The following is a 20,671-nucleotide window of genomic DNA, read 5'->3' as shown; positions in this document are numbered from 1 at the left end:
TCCATAGGGTTTTCAATGGCTGGTTTTTGGAAGTAGATTGCCAGCCCTTTCTTTCGAATCGCCTCCGGGTGGACTGAACAGCCAACCTTCCCTTTAGCAGCTAAGTGGTTAAATGCTTGCATCGCTCAGGGATGTCAGTTGTGCAGGTCACTGTCAAATTTCATCTACAAGAGATCTAGAGTAAGTCGAGGGGGCAGCTTACACATCCTACAACAGTGTTTGCCCGTCTTCCCTAGGAGACTGCAGGGCCTTCCCAGTCCCAGAAAGGTAGTTTTCCTTTTTTTTCCCAGAGACTAAAGGACTTTATTGCTCATGACAAAGCAAGCCGCGTAAGCTGCTTTGCACCCGTTCCGCGTCCCCTAGTCCCGTGGAAATGCAGAGTTGACCGAGGGGAATGTTGCACACACAGTAGGTTTGCGTCACAGCTGTGAAGCCCAGGCTTAGGATGGTTTTCCTTCTGACACGTGTCCACGCACCTCACCTGCCATCAAGCACAGTCTAAGTGGATGGATCTAGTCCAAGCCGTTGTCTCCCAGAGAACGGTCCCAAGGCCCCAAAAAGTGAGGTGACCTGCTAGGGTTGTTTGCACAAACCCCCCTTGGAGGATGCTTTTAAAACCCCATGATAAACTAAGCTGGGAGACCAAGGGCAAAACGGGATGAACAAAGGCCTACCTCATAGGGCTGTGGTGAAGGGTTCACGAACTTGCAAAGTGTTTATCATAGGCCCGCCACTCCCAGAAAATAAGAATATTTTAATGGCAAGAAACGGGAGCATTGGCTGGAAATATGGAGAGGGGACAAGGGGAATAGTGGCAGGGGGGCAGTGAAAACGGCTAGTAAGTGTCCGAGGCCACGCCACGCCGGGTCGCACGTCTACGCCAGCGAGCATCCGTGGAAACCTTGCTTTCTTCCTGCAAATGCTGCTCTGCGCGGGATGACCGTGCCTCAGCGGGCTTCCGCGTCGGGGAGCTTCCGACCTGCCTGGGATACGGCGCTCCGCCCCGGAAACCCGCCCCAGCCGCCGCCGCGTTGGCGCGCTTTTGGAAAAGCCTGTGTGTGTGCAGTTCGCGGGGTCCGGCCGCTTAGGCGCCTCCTTTTTTGCCCACTAAGTTTCCAGACTCTGCGCAGCGATGAAGCGGACCCGCGAGGAGGTGGACGCGACGCTGCAGATCGCCAAGCTGAACGCAGTCGAGTTGCTCCCAGCCGTACACTGCCTGGCCTTCGGGCCCGGTGCCAGCGGCGCCGCCGCCGGCGACTTCTGCCTGCTGGAGCTGGAGCCCGCGCTGTGCCAGCAGCTGGAGGCTGGACACAGGTGAGGCCGGGCGGGGCCGGGGTCCGCACCGTCCCGCCGGGGTGCGGTGCCCGCGACTCGCCGCGCTGCCACGCTCGTGCAGGAAAACTCAGCACGAGCAAATGGGGCCAGAGAAAGCCATTGATTTGGCCGGGGGCACACACAGTAAGCTGGTGGCCAGAGTCCCAGCACACTGCTTTCTCCTAGGTCTCCACGCTACTGGTGGCGCAGTGGTTAAGAGCTCGGCTGCTAACCAAAAGATCGGCAGTTCAAATCCACCAGCCGCTCCTTGGAAACCCTGTGGGGCAGTTCTGCTCTGTCCTGTAGGATCGCTATGTGTCGGAAACGACTGGACGGCAAGGTTTTTTTTTTCTTTTTTTTTTTTTTTCACGCTACTAATGGGCCGTTCAGTTAGCTGGACTAAGATGATACATATGACTGGTTCAATTGATCTTGGAGACAGTGAGGGAACAGATCAGGAAATAAAACCTCAGTAGTTTTGAAGATGTTAACAGTAACGCCAAGAGCTCCACAGAACACCGTCATTCTAATTAAAATACGGTGGCGATATTTAATATTTCTAGAGTTCTCCTAGCCTTATAACTTATATTAGTTTATTTTACCCAGATAAGAGGTAAAACATGTAGGGAATAAATTTAAAGGAATATTACAGCCCTGGTAATAGGGCTTTAAAGTGTTAAAAAGCAAAGATGTCACATTGAGGACTAAGGGGCCCCTGACCCAAGCCATGGTATTTTCAATCGCTTCATATGCATACGAAAACTGGACAGTGAATAAGGAAGACTGAAGAAGAATTGATGCATTTGAGTTATGATGTTGGTGAAGAATATTGAATATATCATGGACTTCCAGAAGGACGAACAAGTCTGTCTTGGAAGAAGTACAGCCAGAGTGCTCCTTGGAAGTGAGACTTGGTCTCATGTACTTTGAACATGTTATCAGGAGGGACCAGAGCCTGAAGAAGGACATCATGCTTGGCAAAGTAGAAGGTCAGCGAAAAAGAGGAAGACCCTCAACCAGATGGATTGTCAAAGTGGCTGCAACAGTGGGCTCAAACATAGCAATGATTGTGAGGATGGGGCAGTATTTCGTTTTATTGTACATAGGGTCATTATGAGTTGGAACTGACTGGACAGTACCTAACAACAATAGGGTAAAGTCCAAAGAAAGGGGCTTGCTTGGAGTCACTCAGTGGGGATCTGATTCTAATGAGCTACTAATTTGCAGCAAGCCCATGGGTAAAATATAGTCAAAGATGAGGTGGTACTTGAAAGCGATCTTGATGAAGCCTAGAGGATGGCTGTATCACTCAACGCCGTGTAGTCTAAAAATCCCGTTGCCAAGTTGAGTCAATTCCGACTCATAGCGACCCTATGGGACAGAGTAGAACTGCCCCACAGAGTTCCCAAGGAGTGGCCGACCTTTTCGTTAGCAGCCATATCTCTTAACCACTGTGCCACCAGAGCTGGAAATTAAGGGTGTGGAGCTCTTATTCTCATCTCGGCCATTGTTCCTCCAACACCTGTATTAGGTTGTTATTTCTCTTGTAGGTTTCTTTTAATGGAACCTTTTAGGCTGTCTTTAGTTTTCATAGTTTACACATCAGACAGTATTATAGTCAACTGGGCCATCTTCAGGTACTAGCCACGCAGAGTCTTTAAGGGAAAGAGGGTTTCACATGTTCATTATCATCCAAGCTGAGTTGGTGGGGATTTGAGAAAAGACGTCAGGTGTGAGAACTTTCTCTTTGTCCAATTATACTTCACCTAGCTGGCAAAAATAAGGAGGACCTGGAAATGTGTTTTAAAAAATTTTTTTGGGAGGGGACTGGTATAAACAAAATATTTCAAAACAGATTTAACAATGTAGAAATGAATGTTAAAGAGTATGTACTTTGGGCCTATTAAACATTATCAGCACCAGGAAGTTAAAAAACATTTTATTCTTTTCACATAAATGAAAACTTACTTTTAAGAAATTCACACTTTATTTCAACATTTTTATTATTTGTACAGAAGAAGTGTGTTGTGTATAGGGGGGTCAAATACTTCATCAACATGAAAAACTTCCTTGTTGCCATCTTTGTCTTTAGCCTTCCCTTCTCGCCCTGTGGCACAGTGGTTTAAGCACTGGGTTACTAACCGAAAGGTTGGCGGTTCAAAGCCATCAGCTGTTCCATGGGAAAAAAATGTGGCAGTCTGCTTCTTTAAAGATTGCCGCCTAGGAAACCCTATGGGGCAGTTCTCCTCTGTCTTATAGGGTCACTATGAATCAGAATTGACTCGACAGCAACAGTTTTTTGGGTCTTTTCCTCCTTGCCTTCATCCTTCTCTTCCTTCTTGCTGTTTTCAGCCTTGATAAACCTTTTTTTCACATCAGAGTCTTTCCTTTAGTCCAGTTTGTAAACCTATTCTTTTCCTATTTTTCCTTCAGCTTTACAGCCTTTTCATAAGGTCTGTTTCTTTGCAATGTAGCTGTCTTAGTCATCTAGTGCTGCTATAACAGAAATACCACAAGTGGATGGCTTTAATAAACAGCAATTTATTCTCTCACAGTAGTAGTAGGCTACAAGTCCAAATTCAGGGCATCAGCTCCAGGGGAAGGCTTTCTCTCTCTTTCAGCCTTCTCATAAGTCTGCCCCCAGACTAGGAGCTTCTCCGAGCAGGGATCCCGGGGCCAAAGGACACGCTGTGCTCCCTGCACTGCTTTCCTGGTGGTATGAGGTCGCCCCTCTCTGCTCGCTTCCCTTTAAAAGGTGATGCAGGCCACACCCCTGGGAAGCTCTCTTTACATTGGATCAGGGATGTGATCTGGGTAAGGATGTTACAATCCCACCCTAGTCCTCTTTAACATAAAACTACAATCACAGAATGGAGAACAACCACACATGGGAATCAAGACCTAACCTAGTTGACACATATTTTGGGGGGACACAATTCAATCTATGACAGTAGCTGATGGTTAGACCAGGACGTGCTCCTTGATTTTTAGGCAATGCTCAGAACAAAACAAGGAATTGGGGTCCTTGAACTTTTCCCCTCTTTAGGGATGAAGGTTTTCATTTGTCTTTTACAACAGGCCTGGCCTGTTTATGCCGTGGCTTACACTTTTCCTTTCTCTTAGGATGTTAGTTCTTTAAGCATTTTGCTACCAGGAGCAAGAGCATGGGCATCATCTGGGTGCTTGTTAGAAATGCAGACTCCCAGGCCACATCCCAGACCTACTGAATCCCAATCTGCTTTTTAACAATATTCCCTAAGATCCCTACATGTAAGTTTGAGAAGCACTGCTTAGCATGTTCTGGAATACTGTGACGAGTCTTGACTGAAGCATACCTTTTGCCTTCACATCTGTTCCAACTCATGACGACCCCATGTGTTACAGAGTAGAACTGCTCCATAGAATTTTCCTGGCTGTAATCTTTATAAGGAAACAGATTACCAGGCCTTTGTTTCACAGCCCTGCTGGCTGGGTGGGTTCGCACCGCCAACCTTTCGATTAGTAGCCTAATGCAAACTGTTTGTGCCACCCAGGGAGGGACCTTTCTTCCTTGCCCCCAAAATCCAAAAACCAAACCCGTTGCCATCGAGTCTATTCTGACTCATAGCAACCCTATAGGACAGAGGAGAACTTCGCCCATAGGGTTTCCAAGGAGCAGCTGGTGGATTCCCACTGCTGACCTTTTGGTTAGCAGCCATAGCTCTTAACCACTGTGCCACCAGGGTTCCCTCTTTTGCCCATGTTTAGTTATTTTTCCTTAGTTTCCATCCATCTCTTTATTGGCCCAGTGTTTGCTCTGCGAACCCATCATTGTTCAAGGGCTGTGAGAGCAGGGGCCAGATGCAGCCTTAAGATTTAATTTTAAATTTATAAGCCTACAGGTTTTTGGTATTGTTTATAATGAAGATGTCCATGAGAGTCTTAAATCAACCATATATTTTCTTCTCTCGTTTTCCTGCAGTCTTGTTATTCGTGGTGATAAAGATGAGCAGGCTGTGCTATGCAGTAAAGATAAAACATATGACTTGAAAATAGCAGACACTTCAAATATGTTGCTTTTTATTCCTGGTTGTAAAACTCCAGACCAGCTGAAGACGGAAGAAACACACAGTAACATTATTCACACTGAGGTACTGTTTTCTATCTCCTGGCTTGTATAAGACTAAGAATATTAACACATGTGCCAAACTTGCCTTTAGTTAAATGCTTTACGTATGAAATGTATAATCACGGGGTATTGAGAAAGTTCTTTAATGACATTAGAAATTTCTCAGCAACTTTGGTTTGTTTGAAAGTCTTGTGACGTTATCTTAACTGTCCCAATTTGATTTTTGAGTCCCAGACAAGTAGATCGTTTTATGTAAAGTAGAAGATTTGCTATTAGGTGACTCATTCTAAAAGTTTTACCTATTTTTAGTAAATTTCTCTGTGGCTGTTTTGAAAGGAGACTCCCTCAAACCGTAACTAGTGCATTTGGGAATGTTTATGAGGTAGAGAAATGAAGAAATTTCAGCTTTTTAGGGAAGCATGGCTCTCAGCTTTGAAGTTGGTTTAGTTCATTAATATTTGTAGCCAAGTATAACAAATTCAAGGAGCCCTGGTGGCACAGTGGTTAAGCACTCAGCTGCTAACTGGAAGATTGACAGTTTGAACCCAGCAGCCTCTCCATGGGAGAAAGATGTGGCAGTCCGCTTCTGTAAAGATTTACAGCCTTGGAAACCCTATGCGACAGTTCTGTTCTGTCCTATAGGGTTGCTATGAGTCGGAATTGACTTGACAACAATGGGTTTGGTTTTTTAATAACAAATTCTTACTTATTTTGGAGGATACTGATGGCAGTTACGGAACAGAAGTCTCCATCCTGTCTACGTTGTTACACGTGTAACAATCAGAGCAGAGCCCTTAATTATTTCAGAATGACTTCTGGTCAACTGCTTCCTTAAAAATAGAAGTGGCGTGGAAATACAGGAAAATGCTGGGAAGCTTCAGTGATTCACATGATGTTACCAGAACAGAAGGACTTCCAGTAAATGTTGGGTTTTAGTTTTCGTAGAGTAACAAGTCTTTCAAGGAGCTCTGGTGGTGCAACAGTTTAGCAGTCAGCTGCTAACCAAAAGGTTGGCTGTTTGAACTCACCTGGTGGCTCCATGGCAGGGTAGCACTTCTACTCTGTCCAGTGGGTCACTATGAGTCAGAATTGACTCAACGGCACACAGCAATAACGTATGTCTTTCAGTGTAATTAATGAGAAATATTGGTAATTCATCCTTTTGTAAATAATGATATTTTCTCCTCACTTACCTGTATAATAGGTGTTTTTACAAGGGTAAACAATATCTGTGAATGCCTTTGAGCTCTCGTTTGTGTGATGTGAATGTTGTGCCTTGAGACTACGCAAAACTAAGCAAAAATCCAGTAACCAAAGTCTTGATCCGTAGCTGCACATCAGATGCCTGTAAGGGTTAGGTGAAGAATGGAGATCACCACTCATCTGTCAGTTTGCCACACTGTACTGGCTTCTATGTTGCTATGATGCTGGAAGCTATACTGCCGGTATTTCATATACCATCAGGGTCACCCACGGTGGACAGGTTTCAGCAGAGCTTCCAGACTAAGACAGACTAGTAAGAAAGGCCTGGTGATCTACTTCTGAAAATTAGATGAAAGCCCTACGGATCACAACAGAATATTGTCTGATACAGTGCTGAAAGATGAGCCCCCTAGGTTGGAAGGCACTCAAAATACACAGTGGCTACAACAATGGACTTGAGCATATCAATGATCCTGAAGATGACCCAGGCCAGGCAATGCTTTGTTCTGGTGTACCTAGGGTCACCGTGTATCAGAGCTGGCTTGACAGTAACTAACAATAACAAGGAATGCAGATGAGAAAAGTAGGCTGGTGTTGATAGATGGTAGAGGATACCCAGTCTCAGCATTATTAAGGAGTGGTGGTGTCTATAGCAAATTGGAACACATATACCCCAAGTAAAGGGGCAGTCACTATTTAGTTGCTTTGTGGGAAAGTGGACCCAGCATTGCCAGATCTTCTAATTTATTTTTTCCAAGGGAAGCTTGAAGTTTGGATTTTTCGAATGAAATTTTCTAAGTTTTTGGTGTTGGCAATTAATTTAAACACCATGCCAGACCCCCCTCTTCTTCCCTTAACACATGCACGTGCACGCATATGCACACGAGTAAACATCAGCATCTTTGCATTGGATTTGACCATCAGTCTGCTAGTTTGTGAACTGGACAACCTTTCTGAGTTGGTCCTTAAGCTCTCTTTTGTTGATCTTTGGAGGCCTTATCTTGCCAGTCAAGTCTTATACTAGTTTGAGAATAGAAGCGCCCTGTTCTTCCATTTTAGAGTTGGAAGGCACCCCAGAGGTAATCCAGTTCAACTTTTTGCCTTTCTTTCACAAAACACTTATTGAGCACCTACTATGTACCAGGCACTGATATTTATCCATCATCCATCCTCTATCACCTGGAATTCTTCTAGTGATAGGACTCTCACTGCTTTACAACTTCAACAATAGAATTAGCTGCAATTCTAAATACTAGAAAGTTCTTGCATTGAATAAAAGTCTCTCTCCCTTAACACTGCTTAATTTTGAGATCACAAGCAACAGAGAACAAGGTTACCCCCTTCCCTTTAGCATCTTTCATTATTTAAAGACTTTGATAATATTTCTTGTTTATTTTCTGTTTTCAGCCTGAAAATACTTTCAGTTGTTTCCCACTGGTTTGCAGAATTGTCACCATCCTGGTCACTCTTTTCAGGGCATACTCTAGTTTCCAGAGTACATTTGAGATGTGAAGCTCGGTTATTGGTTCCTACTATGTTGGCAGTGTTTTTGTTTTTAATAATTTCTTTTGTTGTTGAGAATATACTCAGCAAAACATTCACCAATTCAACAGTTTCTACACGTATAATTCAGCGACGTTGATTACTTTCTTCCAGATGTGCAACTATTCTCCCCCTCCTTTTCTGAGTTGTTCATCCCTCGTTAACATAGACTCACTGTCCCTAAGTTTCCTATCTAATCTTTTGAGTTGCTGTTGTCACTTTGATCCCATATAGATAGTTCTTAAAAGAACAAATGCTCAAGATAGAAATTCTTTACTAGTTAAACTAAACCATTTTTTGGTTTTAAGAAGACCTCGGGATATTTTTGGTTTAGGCAGTCTTTTCTTAACTGAGCTTTGCAAGAATGTTGCCCACAGATGCCTGTCCATCTACTTGAGATGACTGGATGTGTGTCTTCTCAACAGAAAGCAAACTAGCTTGGCTCTTTTTTCCTGCTTTTTGTTGAGAGTGGATAGGTTAGTTGAAATTTTCCTTTAGAATGATTCCTAAGAGGTTATTATATATTTATCATTTCCAGATCTTTGGTTTTTCTAATAATTACTGGGAATTAAGAAGATGTAGACCTAAATTAAAGAAGCTGAAGAAACTTTTAATGGAAAATACCTATGAAGGACCTGACAGTCAAAAAGAAAAGGATTCAAATCGCTCAAAAGTAAGATTATTATTTTCATTTTTTTAATCTGGAATTTAAAAATTGAACTATAATTAGAGACACTTAATGATGACATGGAGCCCTGGTGGCCCAGTGGTTAAGAATGTGACTGCTAACCAAAAAGGTTGGGGGTTCGAATCCACCAGTCGGTCCTTGGAAACCCTATGGGTCAGTTCTACTCTGTCCTATATGTTCGCTATGAGTCAGAATCAGCTCAATGGCAATGGGTTTGGGTTTTTGGTCTGGGATGGTGACATTCTATTTTTTTTTTTTTTTTAAGTATATTATGAAATTTTCAAACATACCCAAAAGCAGAGAGTGGTATAATGATTCCCATATATTCATCGCTCAGCTTGGACACTTACCAATATTTGCCATTCTTGTTTCTTCTATTCCCTTGTCCCCTCCACATTGTTTTTCATCTTCTAGAGTATTTTAAAACAAATCCTGGATATCATGGTGACTCATAGCTGAAAGCTTTCATGTTCCTAACTATGAAATGGTAATTTTTTAGAGGTAAAATTTTTACTTAATTAAAAAATACAATTAAGCTCTCTTAAGCGAAGACATTATGAAAATGGAATGTATTCTTACTCTAATGTCATAACTGGCCAATTCTGGAAATATGGAAGAATATTTATAAACCAAGTAAAAATAAATTAGAAGTTTTTAATGTAATTAAAAATGATAGAGCACTACTGGTATTCTAAAGATCATATTTATGTTAAAAGGCTTATTATTTTTTTCTTTTGTAACAGCTTTAGTGAGATGTAATTCACGTACCTTACAATTCACCCATTTTAAAGCTTTCAGTATATTCACAGAGTTGTGCAACCATCCTCACTGTCAAGTTAAGGATATTTTTGACACCTCAAAAAGAAATCTCATACTGGTTAGCCATCACCCTCCAACCACTCATCGCCCTCAGCCCTAGGCAGCACTAATCTACTTTCCATCTGTATAGATCTGTCTTTTCTGGCCATTTTGTAGAACTATAATCATGAACTACGTAGCCTTTTGTGGCTGGCATCATTCACTCAGTGTAATGTTTTTCAAGGTTCATCCATGTTGTAGCATGTGTCAGTATTTTATTCTTCTTTATTGCTGAATAATATCCCATTGTATGGTTACACCATAGCTTATTTATCCATTCATCAGTTGATGGACATTTGAATTGTCTCCACTTTTTGGCTATTATGAATAATGATGCTATGAACATTTGGGTACAAGTTTTTCTGTGGACATATGTTTTCATTTCTCTTGGGTATATAGCGAGGAGTGGAATTCATAGGTCATGTGGTAACTCTGTGTATAATCTTTTGAGGAATTACCAGACTTTTCCAAAGTGGCTGCACCATCGTATATTCTTACCAGCCATGTATGAGAGTTCCAATTTCCCCACATCCTCTCCAACATTTTTATTTCTATCTTTTTGACTATATATAACCTGCTGGGTGTGAAGTGGCATCTCATTTTGGTTTTGATTTGCATTTCCCTGATGACTAATGATGTTGAACATCTTTTCATGTGCGAGATGGGCCATTTGTATATCTTTTTTGGAGAAATGTTTACTCAAGTCCTTTGCCCAATTTTTAATTGGATTATTTGATTTTTTATTATTGAGTAGTAAGTGTTGTTTATATAGTCTAGATACAAGTCACTCACTAGATATGATATGCAAATATTTTTTCCCATTCTGTAGGTTATCTTTTCACTTGCTTAATGGTGTTTTAAAGCACAATTTTTTTCCTTTTGATGAAGTGCATTTTATCTAGTTTTTCCTTTGTTGCTTGTGCTTTTGGCGTTATATCTAAGATGTCATTTTCAAATCCAAAGTCATGAAAATTTGTCATTGTGTTTTCTTTATGTTTCTATGGAGAGGGAAAAAAAGATGATGCACCCACTGACCAAAATTCCCAAATCTTCTTTGGGTTGTATATTTTAAAAATTGCTATGAGATGTCAAAATATGGTCTATACTCTAGTTTAGTTCTTAATGAATTAATCTTTATGCATTAACAAAAGAAACTAAGCTAGTGGATAAGTATTGCTTTAATCTAGTCTATGTATTAACTCCTCAAAATTCACCAGGAAATCTAAAAAATATCTTCAAAGCCCTTAAAAGTTTTTTTTTTTTCTTGTTTCAGTATACAACTGAAGATTTGCTTGATCAAATTCAGGCAAGTGAGGAAGAAATAATGACACAGTTACAAGTTCTAAGTGCCTGCGAAATTGGAGGTAGCATTACTTATTATCGTTATGAATAGTGATGGAATTGGTCATCATATTATAGAGAGGTTTTTGGACGTCTTCACCCTATTGCATGCTGTGTATTTAATCTTCTTTTGGCCTCCAAGATGATATTTGTATTTTTGGGCATGGGTAGAGACTCTGTGTGATCATCTTTACACAAAGAGGTACATCTGCGACCAGTGACTTTAACCACTCCTTACAGGCCATTTTCTTTGGATTACATGGTAATGGAAGAAACATGTTAGATCCAGAAGGGTACCTAGACCTCAGATAGTCTAACCTATTCATTTTCTTTAGTAGATGAGGCTACTAAGGCCGAGGAAGGGGAACTGATTTGTCCAGGGCTACTTCCTGAGTTAGTGTCAGAATAAGGTCTGGAACCCAGGTCCTTGAACTCCTTGTTTAGAATTGACTAGTTAATAACCTCATTGCACTTCCAAAATGCTTGGAAGATGGTACTTTGTTTCTTCTTGTAATAACTCTTACTGAAATTTTGAATACGTGTTAAACAACTTATACAGTAAGCCTGTGTAAAAAGATATGGTGGTGTGTTTGGTCTTACAGGTTGATAGAGAAGCCCAATAGCCCTTCTTTGATGTTTTGAAAGTCCTCTGGTGTGGAGTCAGCTTTTATCCAGCTCCTGGGCATCCTAATACTTGAGTAAATGTTGGCATGCATTTTTCAGTCTAGTTTAGCTTGTCTGGAAGAAACAGCTTTATTCTGCACCCATGTATTAGGAAGGAAGAGATCAGCATGTGTAAGTAGATGGACTATTTGATTTGCTCACAGTCTTCCCAGCAAGATTAGCCTTTCTTAGACCTTAGCTCTCATATGTGGAAATTCTGCTGATAGAGGAACTACACACAACATTAGAACTAGAAGCACTTAGCTCTTGGTTGTGGTACCTTTGACTCACTTGGTCCTATGTATCTGAAATTAAGTTTTTAATTAGGACGCTTGCTGCCAATACTGTGGTATATGGTTACCATGAATGTTAAACTTAAGGAAAAAAAAAAGCAAACCAAACAATTTTAATACAGCCTTTTGCATTATTCATTATTGCATGGAGATGGATAAAATTTTGGTGGGGGAATATATAGATTATTCCTAGCTCTCTTCCTCAGTTTCACATATATCCCACTTTTTAATGTTGCTTTATTTTCTCAAAATAAGAACATAAACATTCTCCCTTGGAAATGGTGGATGTGTATTTAATTTGTTTCTTTAGGGGTGGTGGTAGTGCCATTGATGATAAAATTGACGTTCCGTAATCTTTCACGGGAGTAGGAAAAGTGTCTTGATGCCCAGCCTTTACTTTTCCACTGGTCCACATTGTACCTCTGAGTCTATCATCTCTTGAAATGAGCTGGACTTCTCCGTTAGTGTGGGAACACTTCTGCAAGATGACTGCGATGAGAGTTATAGACTGGCAGTACAGCACAGTGGACATTACCATGTAGGATATTGAACCTATAATCTTCACCTCATTTATATGATGCTCTAATGAAATGAGTGGACCAGCTGCAGGTTTGTACATTTCCACTTAGATGAACCTATAATCTTCACTTCATTTATATGATGCTCTAATGAAATGACTGGACCAGCTGCAGGTTTGCACATTTCCACTTAGAATGACAAGATTGTGAGATAATGATTATTAAAGCATTTGGAAAAAAATCCAAATGTTATGCCTATGTAAAGTACTGTTAGGAGTCCCTGCGTGGTGCAAACTACTCAGCTACTTACCAAAAGATTGGCAATTTGAATACACCTAGAGGTACCTGGGAATAAAGGATCATTGTTTAAAGAAACCTATGACTTCTTTTCTTTTTTTTTTTTGGCTGATGGACAAAATTCTGCTGCTACCTTATCAATCTGTTAGGCAATTAATTTGCTTAAAATATTCTTTGGTAAATATAATTTTTGTAATTTGTAGGTTATTGGAGGATTCTTGAATTTGATTATGAGATGAAACTTCTGAATCATATAACTCAGCTTGTGGATTCTGAATCTTGGTCTTTTAGTAAAGTTCCTTTGAAAACCTGCCTTCAGGAACTTGGCCCACTGGAACCAGAGTAAGTATTTTAATTGCTTGTCCCTCCAGATTTCCCTAACGGAAAAATTCTTTTCCAGACTAGAACTACACCCAGTGCATAGATTATTTACATTTTGATGTCTTATAGAAATTTTAAAAATACACAACCCACAAAGGATTTGGGAATTTTGGTTACTGGCAAAGCACATGTGCATCATCTTTTTTTCTTTTTCTCGATAAAAAAATAAATAATTGTTATGTTTGTACTATCCTATAATAATAAACGTGTGCTTACATAAGTCATGTAAAAATGTTTAGCATAGTATTTGGCACATAGTAGCTTCCCAGTACATTTTAGTTAATTCCTAATCTAAATAAAGTATTACTTGTTAGTCAAAATCATTTAGTATTTCAAATCTCAAATTTATATCTTAGTTTCTAGTTGGAAGCAATGAGGCTTAAAATATAGTATATAAAAATGTTGATAACTTTTCAAATTGGTGTTTTAAATTTTTCAGGGAAATGATAGAACACTGTCTTAAATGTTATGGAAAGAAATATATAGATGAAGGTAAGACTTGGAAGGTGTTCTAATGGGTATTTTAATGCTTGTGTGTTAAAATTGGTATGCCTTTCTGAAGTGTGTCCTTATTAAAAATAAGAACCCTGGGGTTGTTATTATTGAGGGGTATAATTCCTTCTGAGAACTTCTATTGAGGAAAAGGAAACGTTGTTACTGTATTTAGTTTTTTGTTTTTTTTTTTTAGTAATATTTTATTGTGTTTTAGATGAAAGTTTACACAGCAAATTAGGTTCCTCTTTAACAATTTTTATACAAATTGTCCCACGCCGTTGGTTACAACTTTTACAATGTGTCAGCACTCTCATCATTTCCGTTCTGTTTTGTTTCCACTGATCTAGCTTCCCTTTCCCCTCCTTGCTTTTTCATCTTTGCTTTTGGGTAAATGTTGGCTGTTTGGTCTCATATAGCTAATTGTTTAAGGGAGCACATTACTCACAGGTGATATTGTTTGTTTTATAAGCCAATCTATTATTTGGCTGAAAAGTGACCTGCAGAAATAGCTTTAATTCCAAGTTCAAAGGGTATGTCAGGGCGATAGACTCAGGGGTTCCTCTAGTCTCTATTTGCCCAGTAGGTCTGACCTTTTTTTATTAATTTGAGTTTTGTTCTACATTTTTCTTCAATTCTGTGTGAGATCTTCTGCTGTGTCCCTGGTCAGAACGGCTGGTAGTGGTAGCTAGGCACCATCTAGTTCTTCTGGTTTCAGGTTAGAGGAGGCTGTGGTTCGTGTGAGCTGTTAGTCCCATGGTCTAGTTTCTTTTTTGAGCCTTTGATTTCTTTCATTCTCTTTTGCTCCATATGAGTAGAGACCAATTCTTGTATCTTAGATGGCTGCTCGCAAGCTTTTAAGACTCCAGACACTACCAAACTAGGATGTAGAACATTATCTTTGTAAACTATATTATGCCAATTGACTTAAGTTGTCCCTCGAGACTATGGTCCCAAGCCTTTTAACCCAGTAAACCAATCCTGCGAGTTGTTTGGATATATCTAGAAAGCCTCTGTAACTGTGTCCCCTATGTGATTTGTTATATATGTGGATATGCAGCATATACAAATATGTATCTACATATGCCTATAGATACACCTGCGCGTGCTTGTGCATTTACTTGTGTATACCTTTCTATACACATATGCATCCATATCTACCTATGTAACCACACACATATTTTTGGGTTGTTTTTACTGTTGTTGCAAAATTGTATATGTTACAGCATTTACTGAAATTGTTCTTTTTTCTTATGTACTTCTTAGTGTCTTTATTTACCTTGATCAGGTTGTGCTGACTTCACCCATATTTGAGATTGCCTTTCCCATCACCAAAAGTAATAAGTGTCTACTATCTAGAAAGTGATTCTCCCTCTTTTTCCCTCCCATCCCTGGTAGCCATCAAAGAACTTTGCTTTCTTTGTGTATATCTATTCTTGACTTTTTATAATAGTAGGACCATACAATATTTGTCTTTTTGTGATTGGCTTATTTCACTCAGCATAATGTCCTCCAGATTCATTCATGTTATGTTTTGCAAACTCCTCATTATTTGCAATTACGTAGCATTCCGTTGTATGTATGTACCACAATTTGTTTATCCATTCATCCATTGATGGACACTTAGTTTGTTTCCATCTTTTTGCTATTGTGAATGATGCTGCAGTGAACATCGGTGTGCATATGTATATTCATGTCACTGCTCTTACATCTCTTGGATATATACCTAGGAGAGGGATTGCTGAATCATAACATATTTCTATTTTTAGTTTTTTAAGGAAGCGCCATACTGTTTTCCTTAGTGGTTGTACCATTTTGCAATCCTACCGGCAATGCATAAGAGTTCCAATCCCCCCACAACCTTGCCAGCATTGTTGTTTTCTGTTTTTCGATCATTGGCATTTTTGCAGGGGTTAGATGGTTTCTTACTGTAGTTTTAATTTGCATCTCTCTAATGGCTAATGATCGCAAAAGTTCCGGTCTTTAATTTTAAGAAGACAGTATAAATATCTGATTCCTTTTCTTTAGGTGAAGTTCATTTTGAATTGAGTGCTGATAAAATATGCAGAGCAACAGCACAAATGCTACTTCAGAATGCAGTGAAATTCAATCTCGCTGAGTTTCAAGAAGTGTGGCAACAGAGTGTTCCCGAAGGAATGATAACTAGGCTTGAGCAGCTTAAGGTAATAGCACACAGTGATAACTCCCATAATTCAGTGGACTATCATTCATTATTAGGTGAAGTGAAAATTGTATCGGAGCTGAATTTGGAGCCAGTTAATTTTCCTAGCCATCCATCAGGAGGGCACTCACTATACATTCAATTATCACAAAATACGTGTTTAAAAAAAGAACTCTCTTAAGGTATAATTTACATACCATAAAACGCACTCCTTTAAAAATGACTTTTAGTAAATTTGCTGAGTTTTGCAACCATTACCATCATCCAGTGTTAGAACATTTCCATTATCTCAAAACCATTTATTAATTCCCCTTCCCACTCAGTGTATCTCATTTCCTTCCATTTCTCTCCATTTCCACCACTACCATCCTACCATTATTTCCTGCCTCTCCAACAGCAATTGCATCCCTAAGCAGCCTCCCTGCACTTTTAATTTTTCCCGTCTCCAGCCCATTCTCTGTGGTGCTGCTGGAATGATCTCTTAAAAAATGCTAGCTGTACAAGTCTTGCATAAAGTTCTTTAATGGTAGCCCATGGCATTTAAGATATAAAGTCTGGAATTTGTATCATGACCTACAAGGGCCTCACAATCACCCCTGGAGCCTCATTTCTTGTTACTTTCTATCCTACTCACTGTACATCAGCCTTGCTTCGGATCTTCAAAAGCTTCAAGCTATCTTCTAACTCATGGCCTTTACACAGGCTTTTTGTCCTAGAATGATCTTCTCTCTAATTTCACCTGGCCATCTCCTACTCATCTTTGAGTCACTTCATCAAGGAGACCTTCCTTCACTCTCTACTCTAAAAAAGGTCTTCTGTTTTACTCTACCATAGCACCGTGCACTTCTCCTGCATAACACTTACCACCGTTTATAATTAAATATTTAATTTAGGAAAAATGTTTAATTATGTGACTCCCCACTTTCTACTTTGGTAGAATTTTTTTTGTTCACTGTTGCATGCTGATATCTAGCAGAATGCTTGGTATGTAGTACAAGTATGTATGCTCAATAAATATTTCTTAAATAAATGATTTACTTAATATTTACGGAGTTCTTTTTATGTCTAGGCACCATGCTAGGTGCTGGGGAGAAAATGTCATACAAGGTTCTAAAAGATGCGCAGATCTAGGCTGGGAATTGGCAAAGGGGTTGTACATTACACGTATCAATCTGTTCTTGCAATATAGAGTGATATGTACTATGGGAAAGACATGCAAAAGATGTTTCAAGAGCAATGAGGCGTGGCTTATCCATTACACCGGCGAATCCTTCAGAAAATCGTCCCTGATTTCATCAGTCTGATTCACCCTGATTCACCAGTTTTAGCTGCCAAGTTTTGAAGGGTGAACCATTCCTTTGCTAGATGCAACGGCAGAGCCAGGAGTCCAGGAAGAATGTGTTCAAAGGTGTGGAGGTGTAAAACATTGGGTGGCTGTTGGCAGGTGTGTATGACTGGAGTGAAGGGTGCCAGTGACTTAGTGAGGGGCACTGTGGACTATTCAAAGAATTTCAACTCTATCTAGAATGCTCTTTGAGGCCATTCAGTGACATCAGTTAGAATAGTTATCTGGCCACTTTTGGAAACATCACTATGGCAGTAATGAGGAGTGTGGATGGAAGGCTGGTTAGACTATGAAAAAGTAGAACTGTTCAGGCCCTTGACACTTAAATAGTCCTAACTAAAATAGTTCTGGCCAAGGTAATGGGTAAATGGACAGAAGAATAGGTAATAAGGAGGAGACAGAGATACCTTCAGGCCTTAAAATCTGTAGGACATAGTGACTGACCACTTAGATGTGGGGTTTGAATAATGATATCTAAGATGATGCCTAGGTTTTCTGTTTTCCTAAGATAGTGGGACTAGAGCAAGTTTAGATGAAAAACACAATGAGTTCATGTATCCGTTGGAATATAGAGGTCTGGTACTCAGAAGAGCCAAAAATACAAATAGTATAGTCATTAGCAAGTAAGTGGTGGTTCAAGCCATGGGTTTAGAGGAGGTCATCCAGGAGGGAGGCAGTAAAACCAGTAGAGGGGTTGGGACAGAGGGCTAGGGAACTGCAAATCAAGTTAGGAGGAAAATAAGGAGACAGTGATGTCAGAGATGCTGAAGGAGGAAAAGGAGTCAAAGAGGAAAGAGTAATCAACATTAACAAAGAAAACAGGGCAAAGGAAAAGGACCCACTGGATTTGGCAAGGACAGGTCATTGGTGACCTTTAGAACTAGAGATCTTTTGATAAACTGGTAGTGATAGACGCGAGATTACAGAAGAAAAAAGGAGAATAAAAAGTTTAACCCCCAAGTCACTGCTTACAGGAGCTCTTGTTTTTGAAAAGGGCTTTTCTAAGTCTCTGAATAGTTGGTTTAAGTTTGTGTAGCTGATCCTCTAAGTACCTTGGGCTAAGCTAAGCCTAAAGGTAAAAATGATTCACGTTTAAAACAGAGAATTACTTTAACTGCCCCTTTTCCTCTCATTTCTTGTAGGGTTTGGCACTTGTGGATAGACAGACGAGACCAGAAATCATATTTTTATTGAAAGTAGATGATTTACCTGAGGATAATCAGGAACGTTTTAACAGTCTATTCTCTCTAAGGGAGAAATGGACAGAAGAAGATATTGCTCCATATATTCAGTAAGTAATTTATTGGAAACGGTTTTTGAGGGTTGTTTGTACTTTTAGAAGGAGTAAAACAAAACAAAACAAAACAAAAAAACCAAACCTGTTGCCGTCGAGTCGATTGCAACTCATAGTAGCAAAGGGTTTTAGATTTATTAATAGAACACAATTTCTGAGTATTCCGTGAGGATACTATTTCCTTTGAAACTTTCTCAAGTGGTGAGTGTCTTCTCTACCCTGCTCCACAAGTTACTGGTTTTGGAGGTGGGGTATGTGTTTCTTCCTTACTGCTGCTCCCTGCCCTCCTCCCTATAAAATCCCAGCTCTTTGAGAAGCAGTCTGATTATCTACTCCACCATGACTCTCAGGCAAGCACCCCTTTCTGATGGCTACCTCCTGTCTTTCCTGCTGCCTTACTCTAACATCCTTATGTTCACATTTTGGTAGAAGCCAGATGGCAGGAAAAAAAAACACGGGAAGAAAAAAATTAGCCCTGAAGTCACTGCATGTTGTTAGTTGCTGTCGAGTTGGCTCCAACTCATGACCACCCCGTGTAAAACAGAATAGAACACTGCCTGGTCCCATGCCATCCTCATGATTGTCCGCATGCTTGAGTCTGTTGTTGCCTTCCAACCCAGAGGGTTCATCTTCCAGCACTACACTGGACAGTATTCTATTGGGATCCATAGAGTTTTCGTTGGTTCATTTTTGGAAGTAGATTGCCAGGCCTTTCTTCCTAGTCTTAGTAATGATTGTGAAGATGGCACAGGACCGAGCGACATTTTGCTTTGTTGTACACGGGGTCCCCATGAGTCGGTGCTGACTTGATGGCAGCTAACAACAGCAGCAACCTACTGGATCATTCTCATCAGCATAAGATATTCTTTAGTATTGCTCATTTTAAAAAAAAAACAACAACCTACTGAACCGTGTGTCCTCTGTGTCTCCCCAGCAAACTCTTTTTAAAAGTTTTGTACAGTCACTGTTTCTTCACCTCCCATTCTCTGTGTAAGCCAATGATGTCTTAAGCCAGTGACATCCATCTGTCTACAGTCAGCAGTCAATTGTCTTTCTTTACTTGACCTCTTAGCACTATCTGACACAGTTGACCACTTCCTCCTACTTGAAACATGGTGGTTTTCTTGTCTTCCCCAATGGCAGCTCCTTTTTGTCTCCTTTGCTGATGTCTTCCCAGTCTTTAAATGTTGGTGCTACAGGACTCTATTCTTGGCCATCCTCTCTTCTCTTTTGATGCTTTTTCCCTCGGTGCCCTCATCCAGTCCTGCATTTAAATTTAGTGACTTCCAAATTTTTATCTTCATTTTTGACCTCTTCCCTGAGCCTCAGATTCTTATATCTAGCTGCCTAATTAACATTTCTACTTGGATATCTAATAGGAATTTCAAATCTAACATGTTCATAATAGAACTGTTGTTTCCCTCTTGTCCTTCTCCCAGTCTTCCTTATCTCAGTTAACATAACTACGTTATTAATCAACTGGTTCAAGCAAAAAGTCTAGGAGTCATCCTTGATTTCTCTCCTTCCCTCACCCCTCGATCAAAACTATGAGCAAATTTTGGTGGCTCTACCTTCATTCAGGACACATCCAGAATTCTGCCATTCCTTACCACCCTCATCCTTATTGCCCTATTCCAGTTGCATCATCTCCTGCCTGCCTCTGAGTTGGTCTCCCTGCTTCTATTTTTGCCCTCCCCACTGCCACTTAAAACTTACTATTTTGGAAAATTTCAAACATTCAAAAGTGACAATATAGTGAACCCTCCATACGCCCACCATCCAGTTTCCATAATCATCAACTTGTTGCCCTCATTATTGAAAATTTAGATCACATTCTACCTTTCCATTAATTAAAACCATCCTAGTGGCTTCTCATTATACTTAGCATTAAATCCCAACTCCTTTTTTTTTTTTTTTAAATTTTGTTTTTATCGTACTTTAGGTGAAGGTTTACAGAACAAATATTTTATCATTAAACAGTACACATATTGTTTTATGACATTGGTTAACAACCCCATGACACGTCAACATGCTCCCTTCTTGGCGTTGGAGGACCTTTTTTTTTTTTTGGTGAAAATATACATAGCCAAAGATACACCATTTCAAAAATTTCTACATGTACAATTCAGTTATGTCGATTACGTTCTTCCAG

General features: G+C 40.1%; 1 protein-coding gene across 1 annotated transcript in view; it reads left to right on the top strand.

Moving 5' to 3' along the window:
* The first annotated feature begins 1,093 nt into the window (after positions 1-1,093).
* DSCC1 (DNA replication and sister chromatid cohesion 1) overlaps positions 1,094-20,671 on the top strand; it is a 20,766-nt gene continuing 1,188 nt past the window's right edge. The window contains exons 1-8 of the mRNA XM_004373026.2: positions 1,094-1,314; positions 5,276-5,444; positions 8,706-8,840; positions 10,987-11,077; positions 13,029-13,167; positions 13,646-13,698; positions 15,727-15,881; positions 18,368-18,516. Coding sequence (XP_004373083.1) covers positions 1,133-1,314; positions 5,276-5,444; positions 8,706-8,840; positions 10,987-11,077; positions 13,029-13,167; positions 13,646-13,698; positions 15,727-15,881; positions 18,368-18,516 — 1,073 coding nt within the window. The 5' untranslated portion in view covers positions 1,094-1,132. The remainder of the gene's footprint in view (positions 1,315-5,275; positions 5,445-8,705; positions 8,841-10,986; positions 11,078-13,028; positions 13,168-13,645; positions 13,699-15,726; positions 15,882-18,367; positions 18,517-20,671) is intronic.

This window comes from Trichechus manatus, unplaced genomic scaffold (assembly GCF_000243295.1).
Source record: "Trichechus manatus latirostris isolate Lorelei unplaced genomic scaffold, TriManLat1.0 scaffold00022, whole genome shotgun sequence".
NCBI classification, from domain to species: domain Eukaryota; kingdom Metazoa; phylum Chordata; class Mammalia; order Sirenia; family Trichechidae; genus Trichechus; species Trichechus manatus.
The sequence above is the reverse complement of the archived record's forward strand: the minus strand, read 5'-3'. Positions and strand labels throughout refer to the sequence as shown.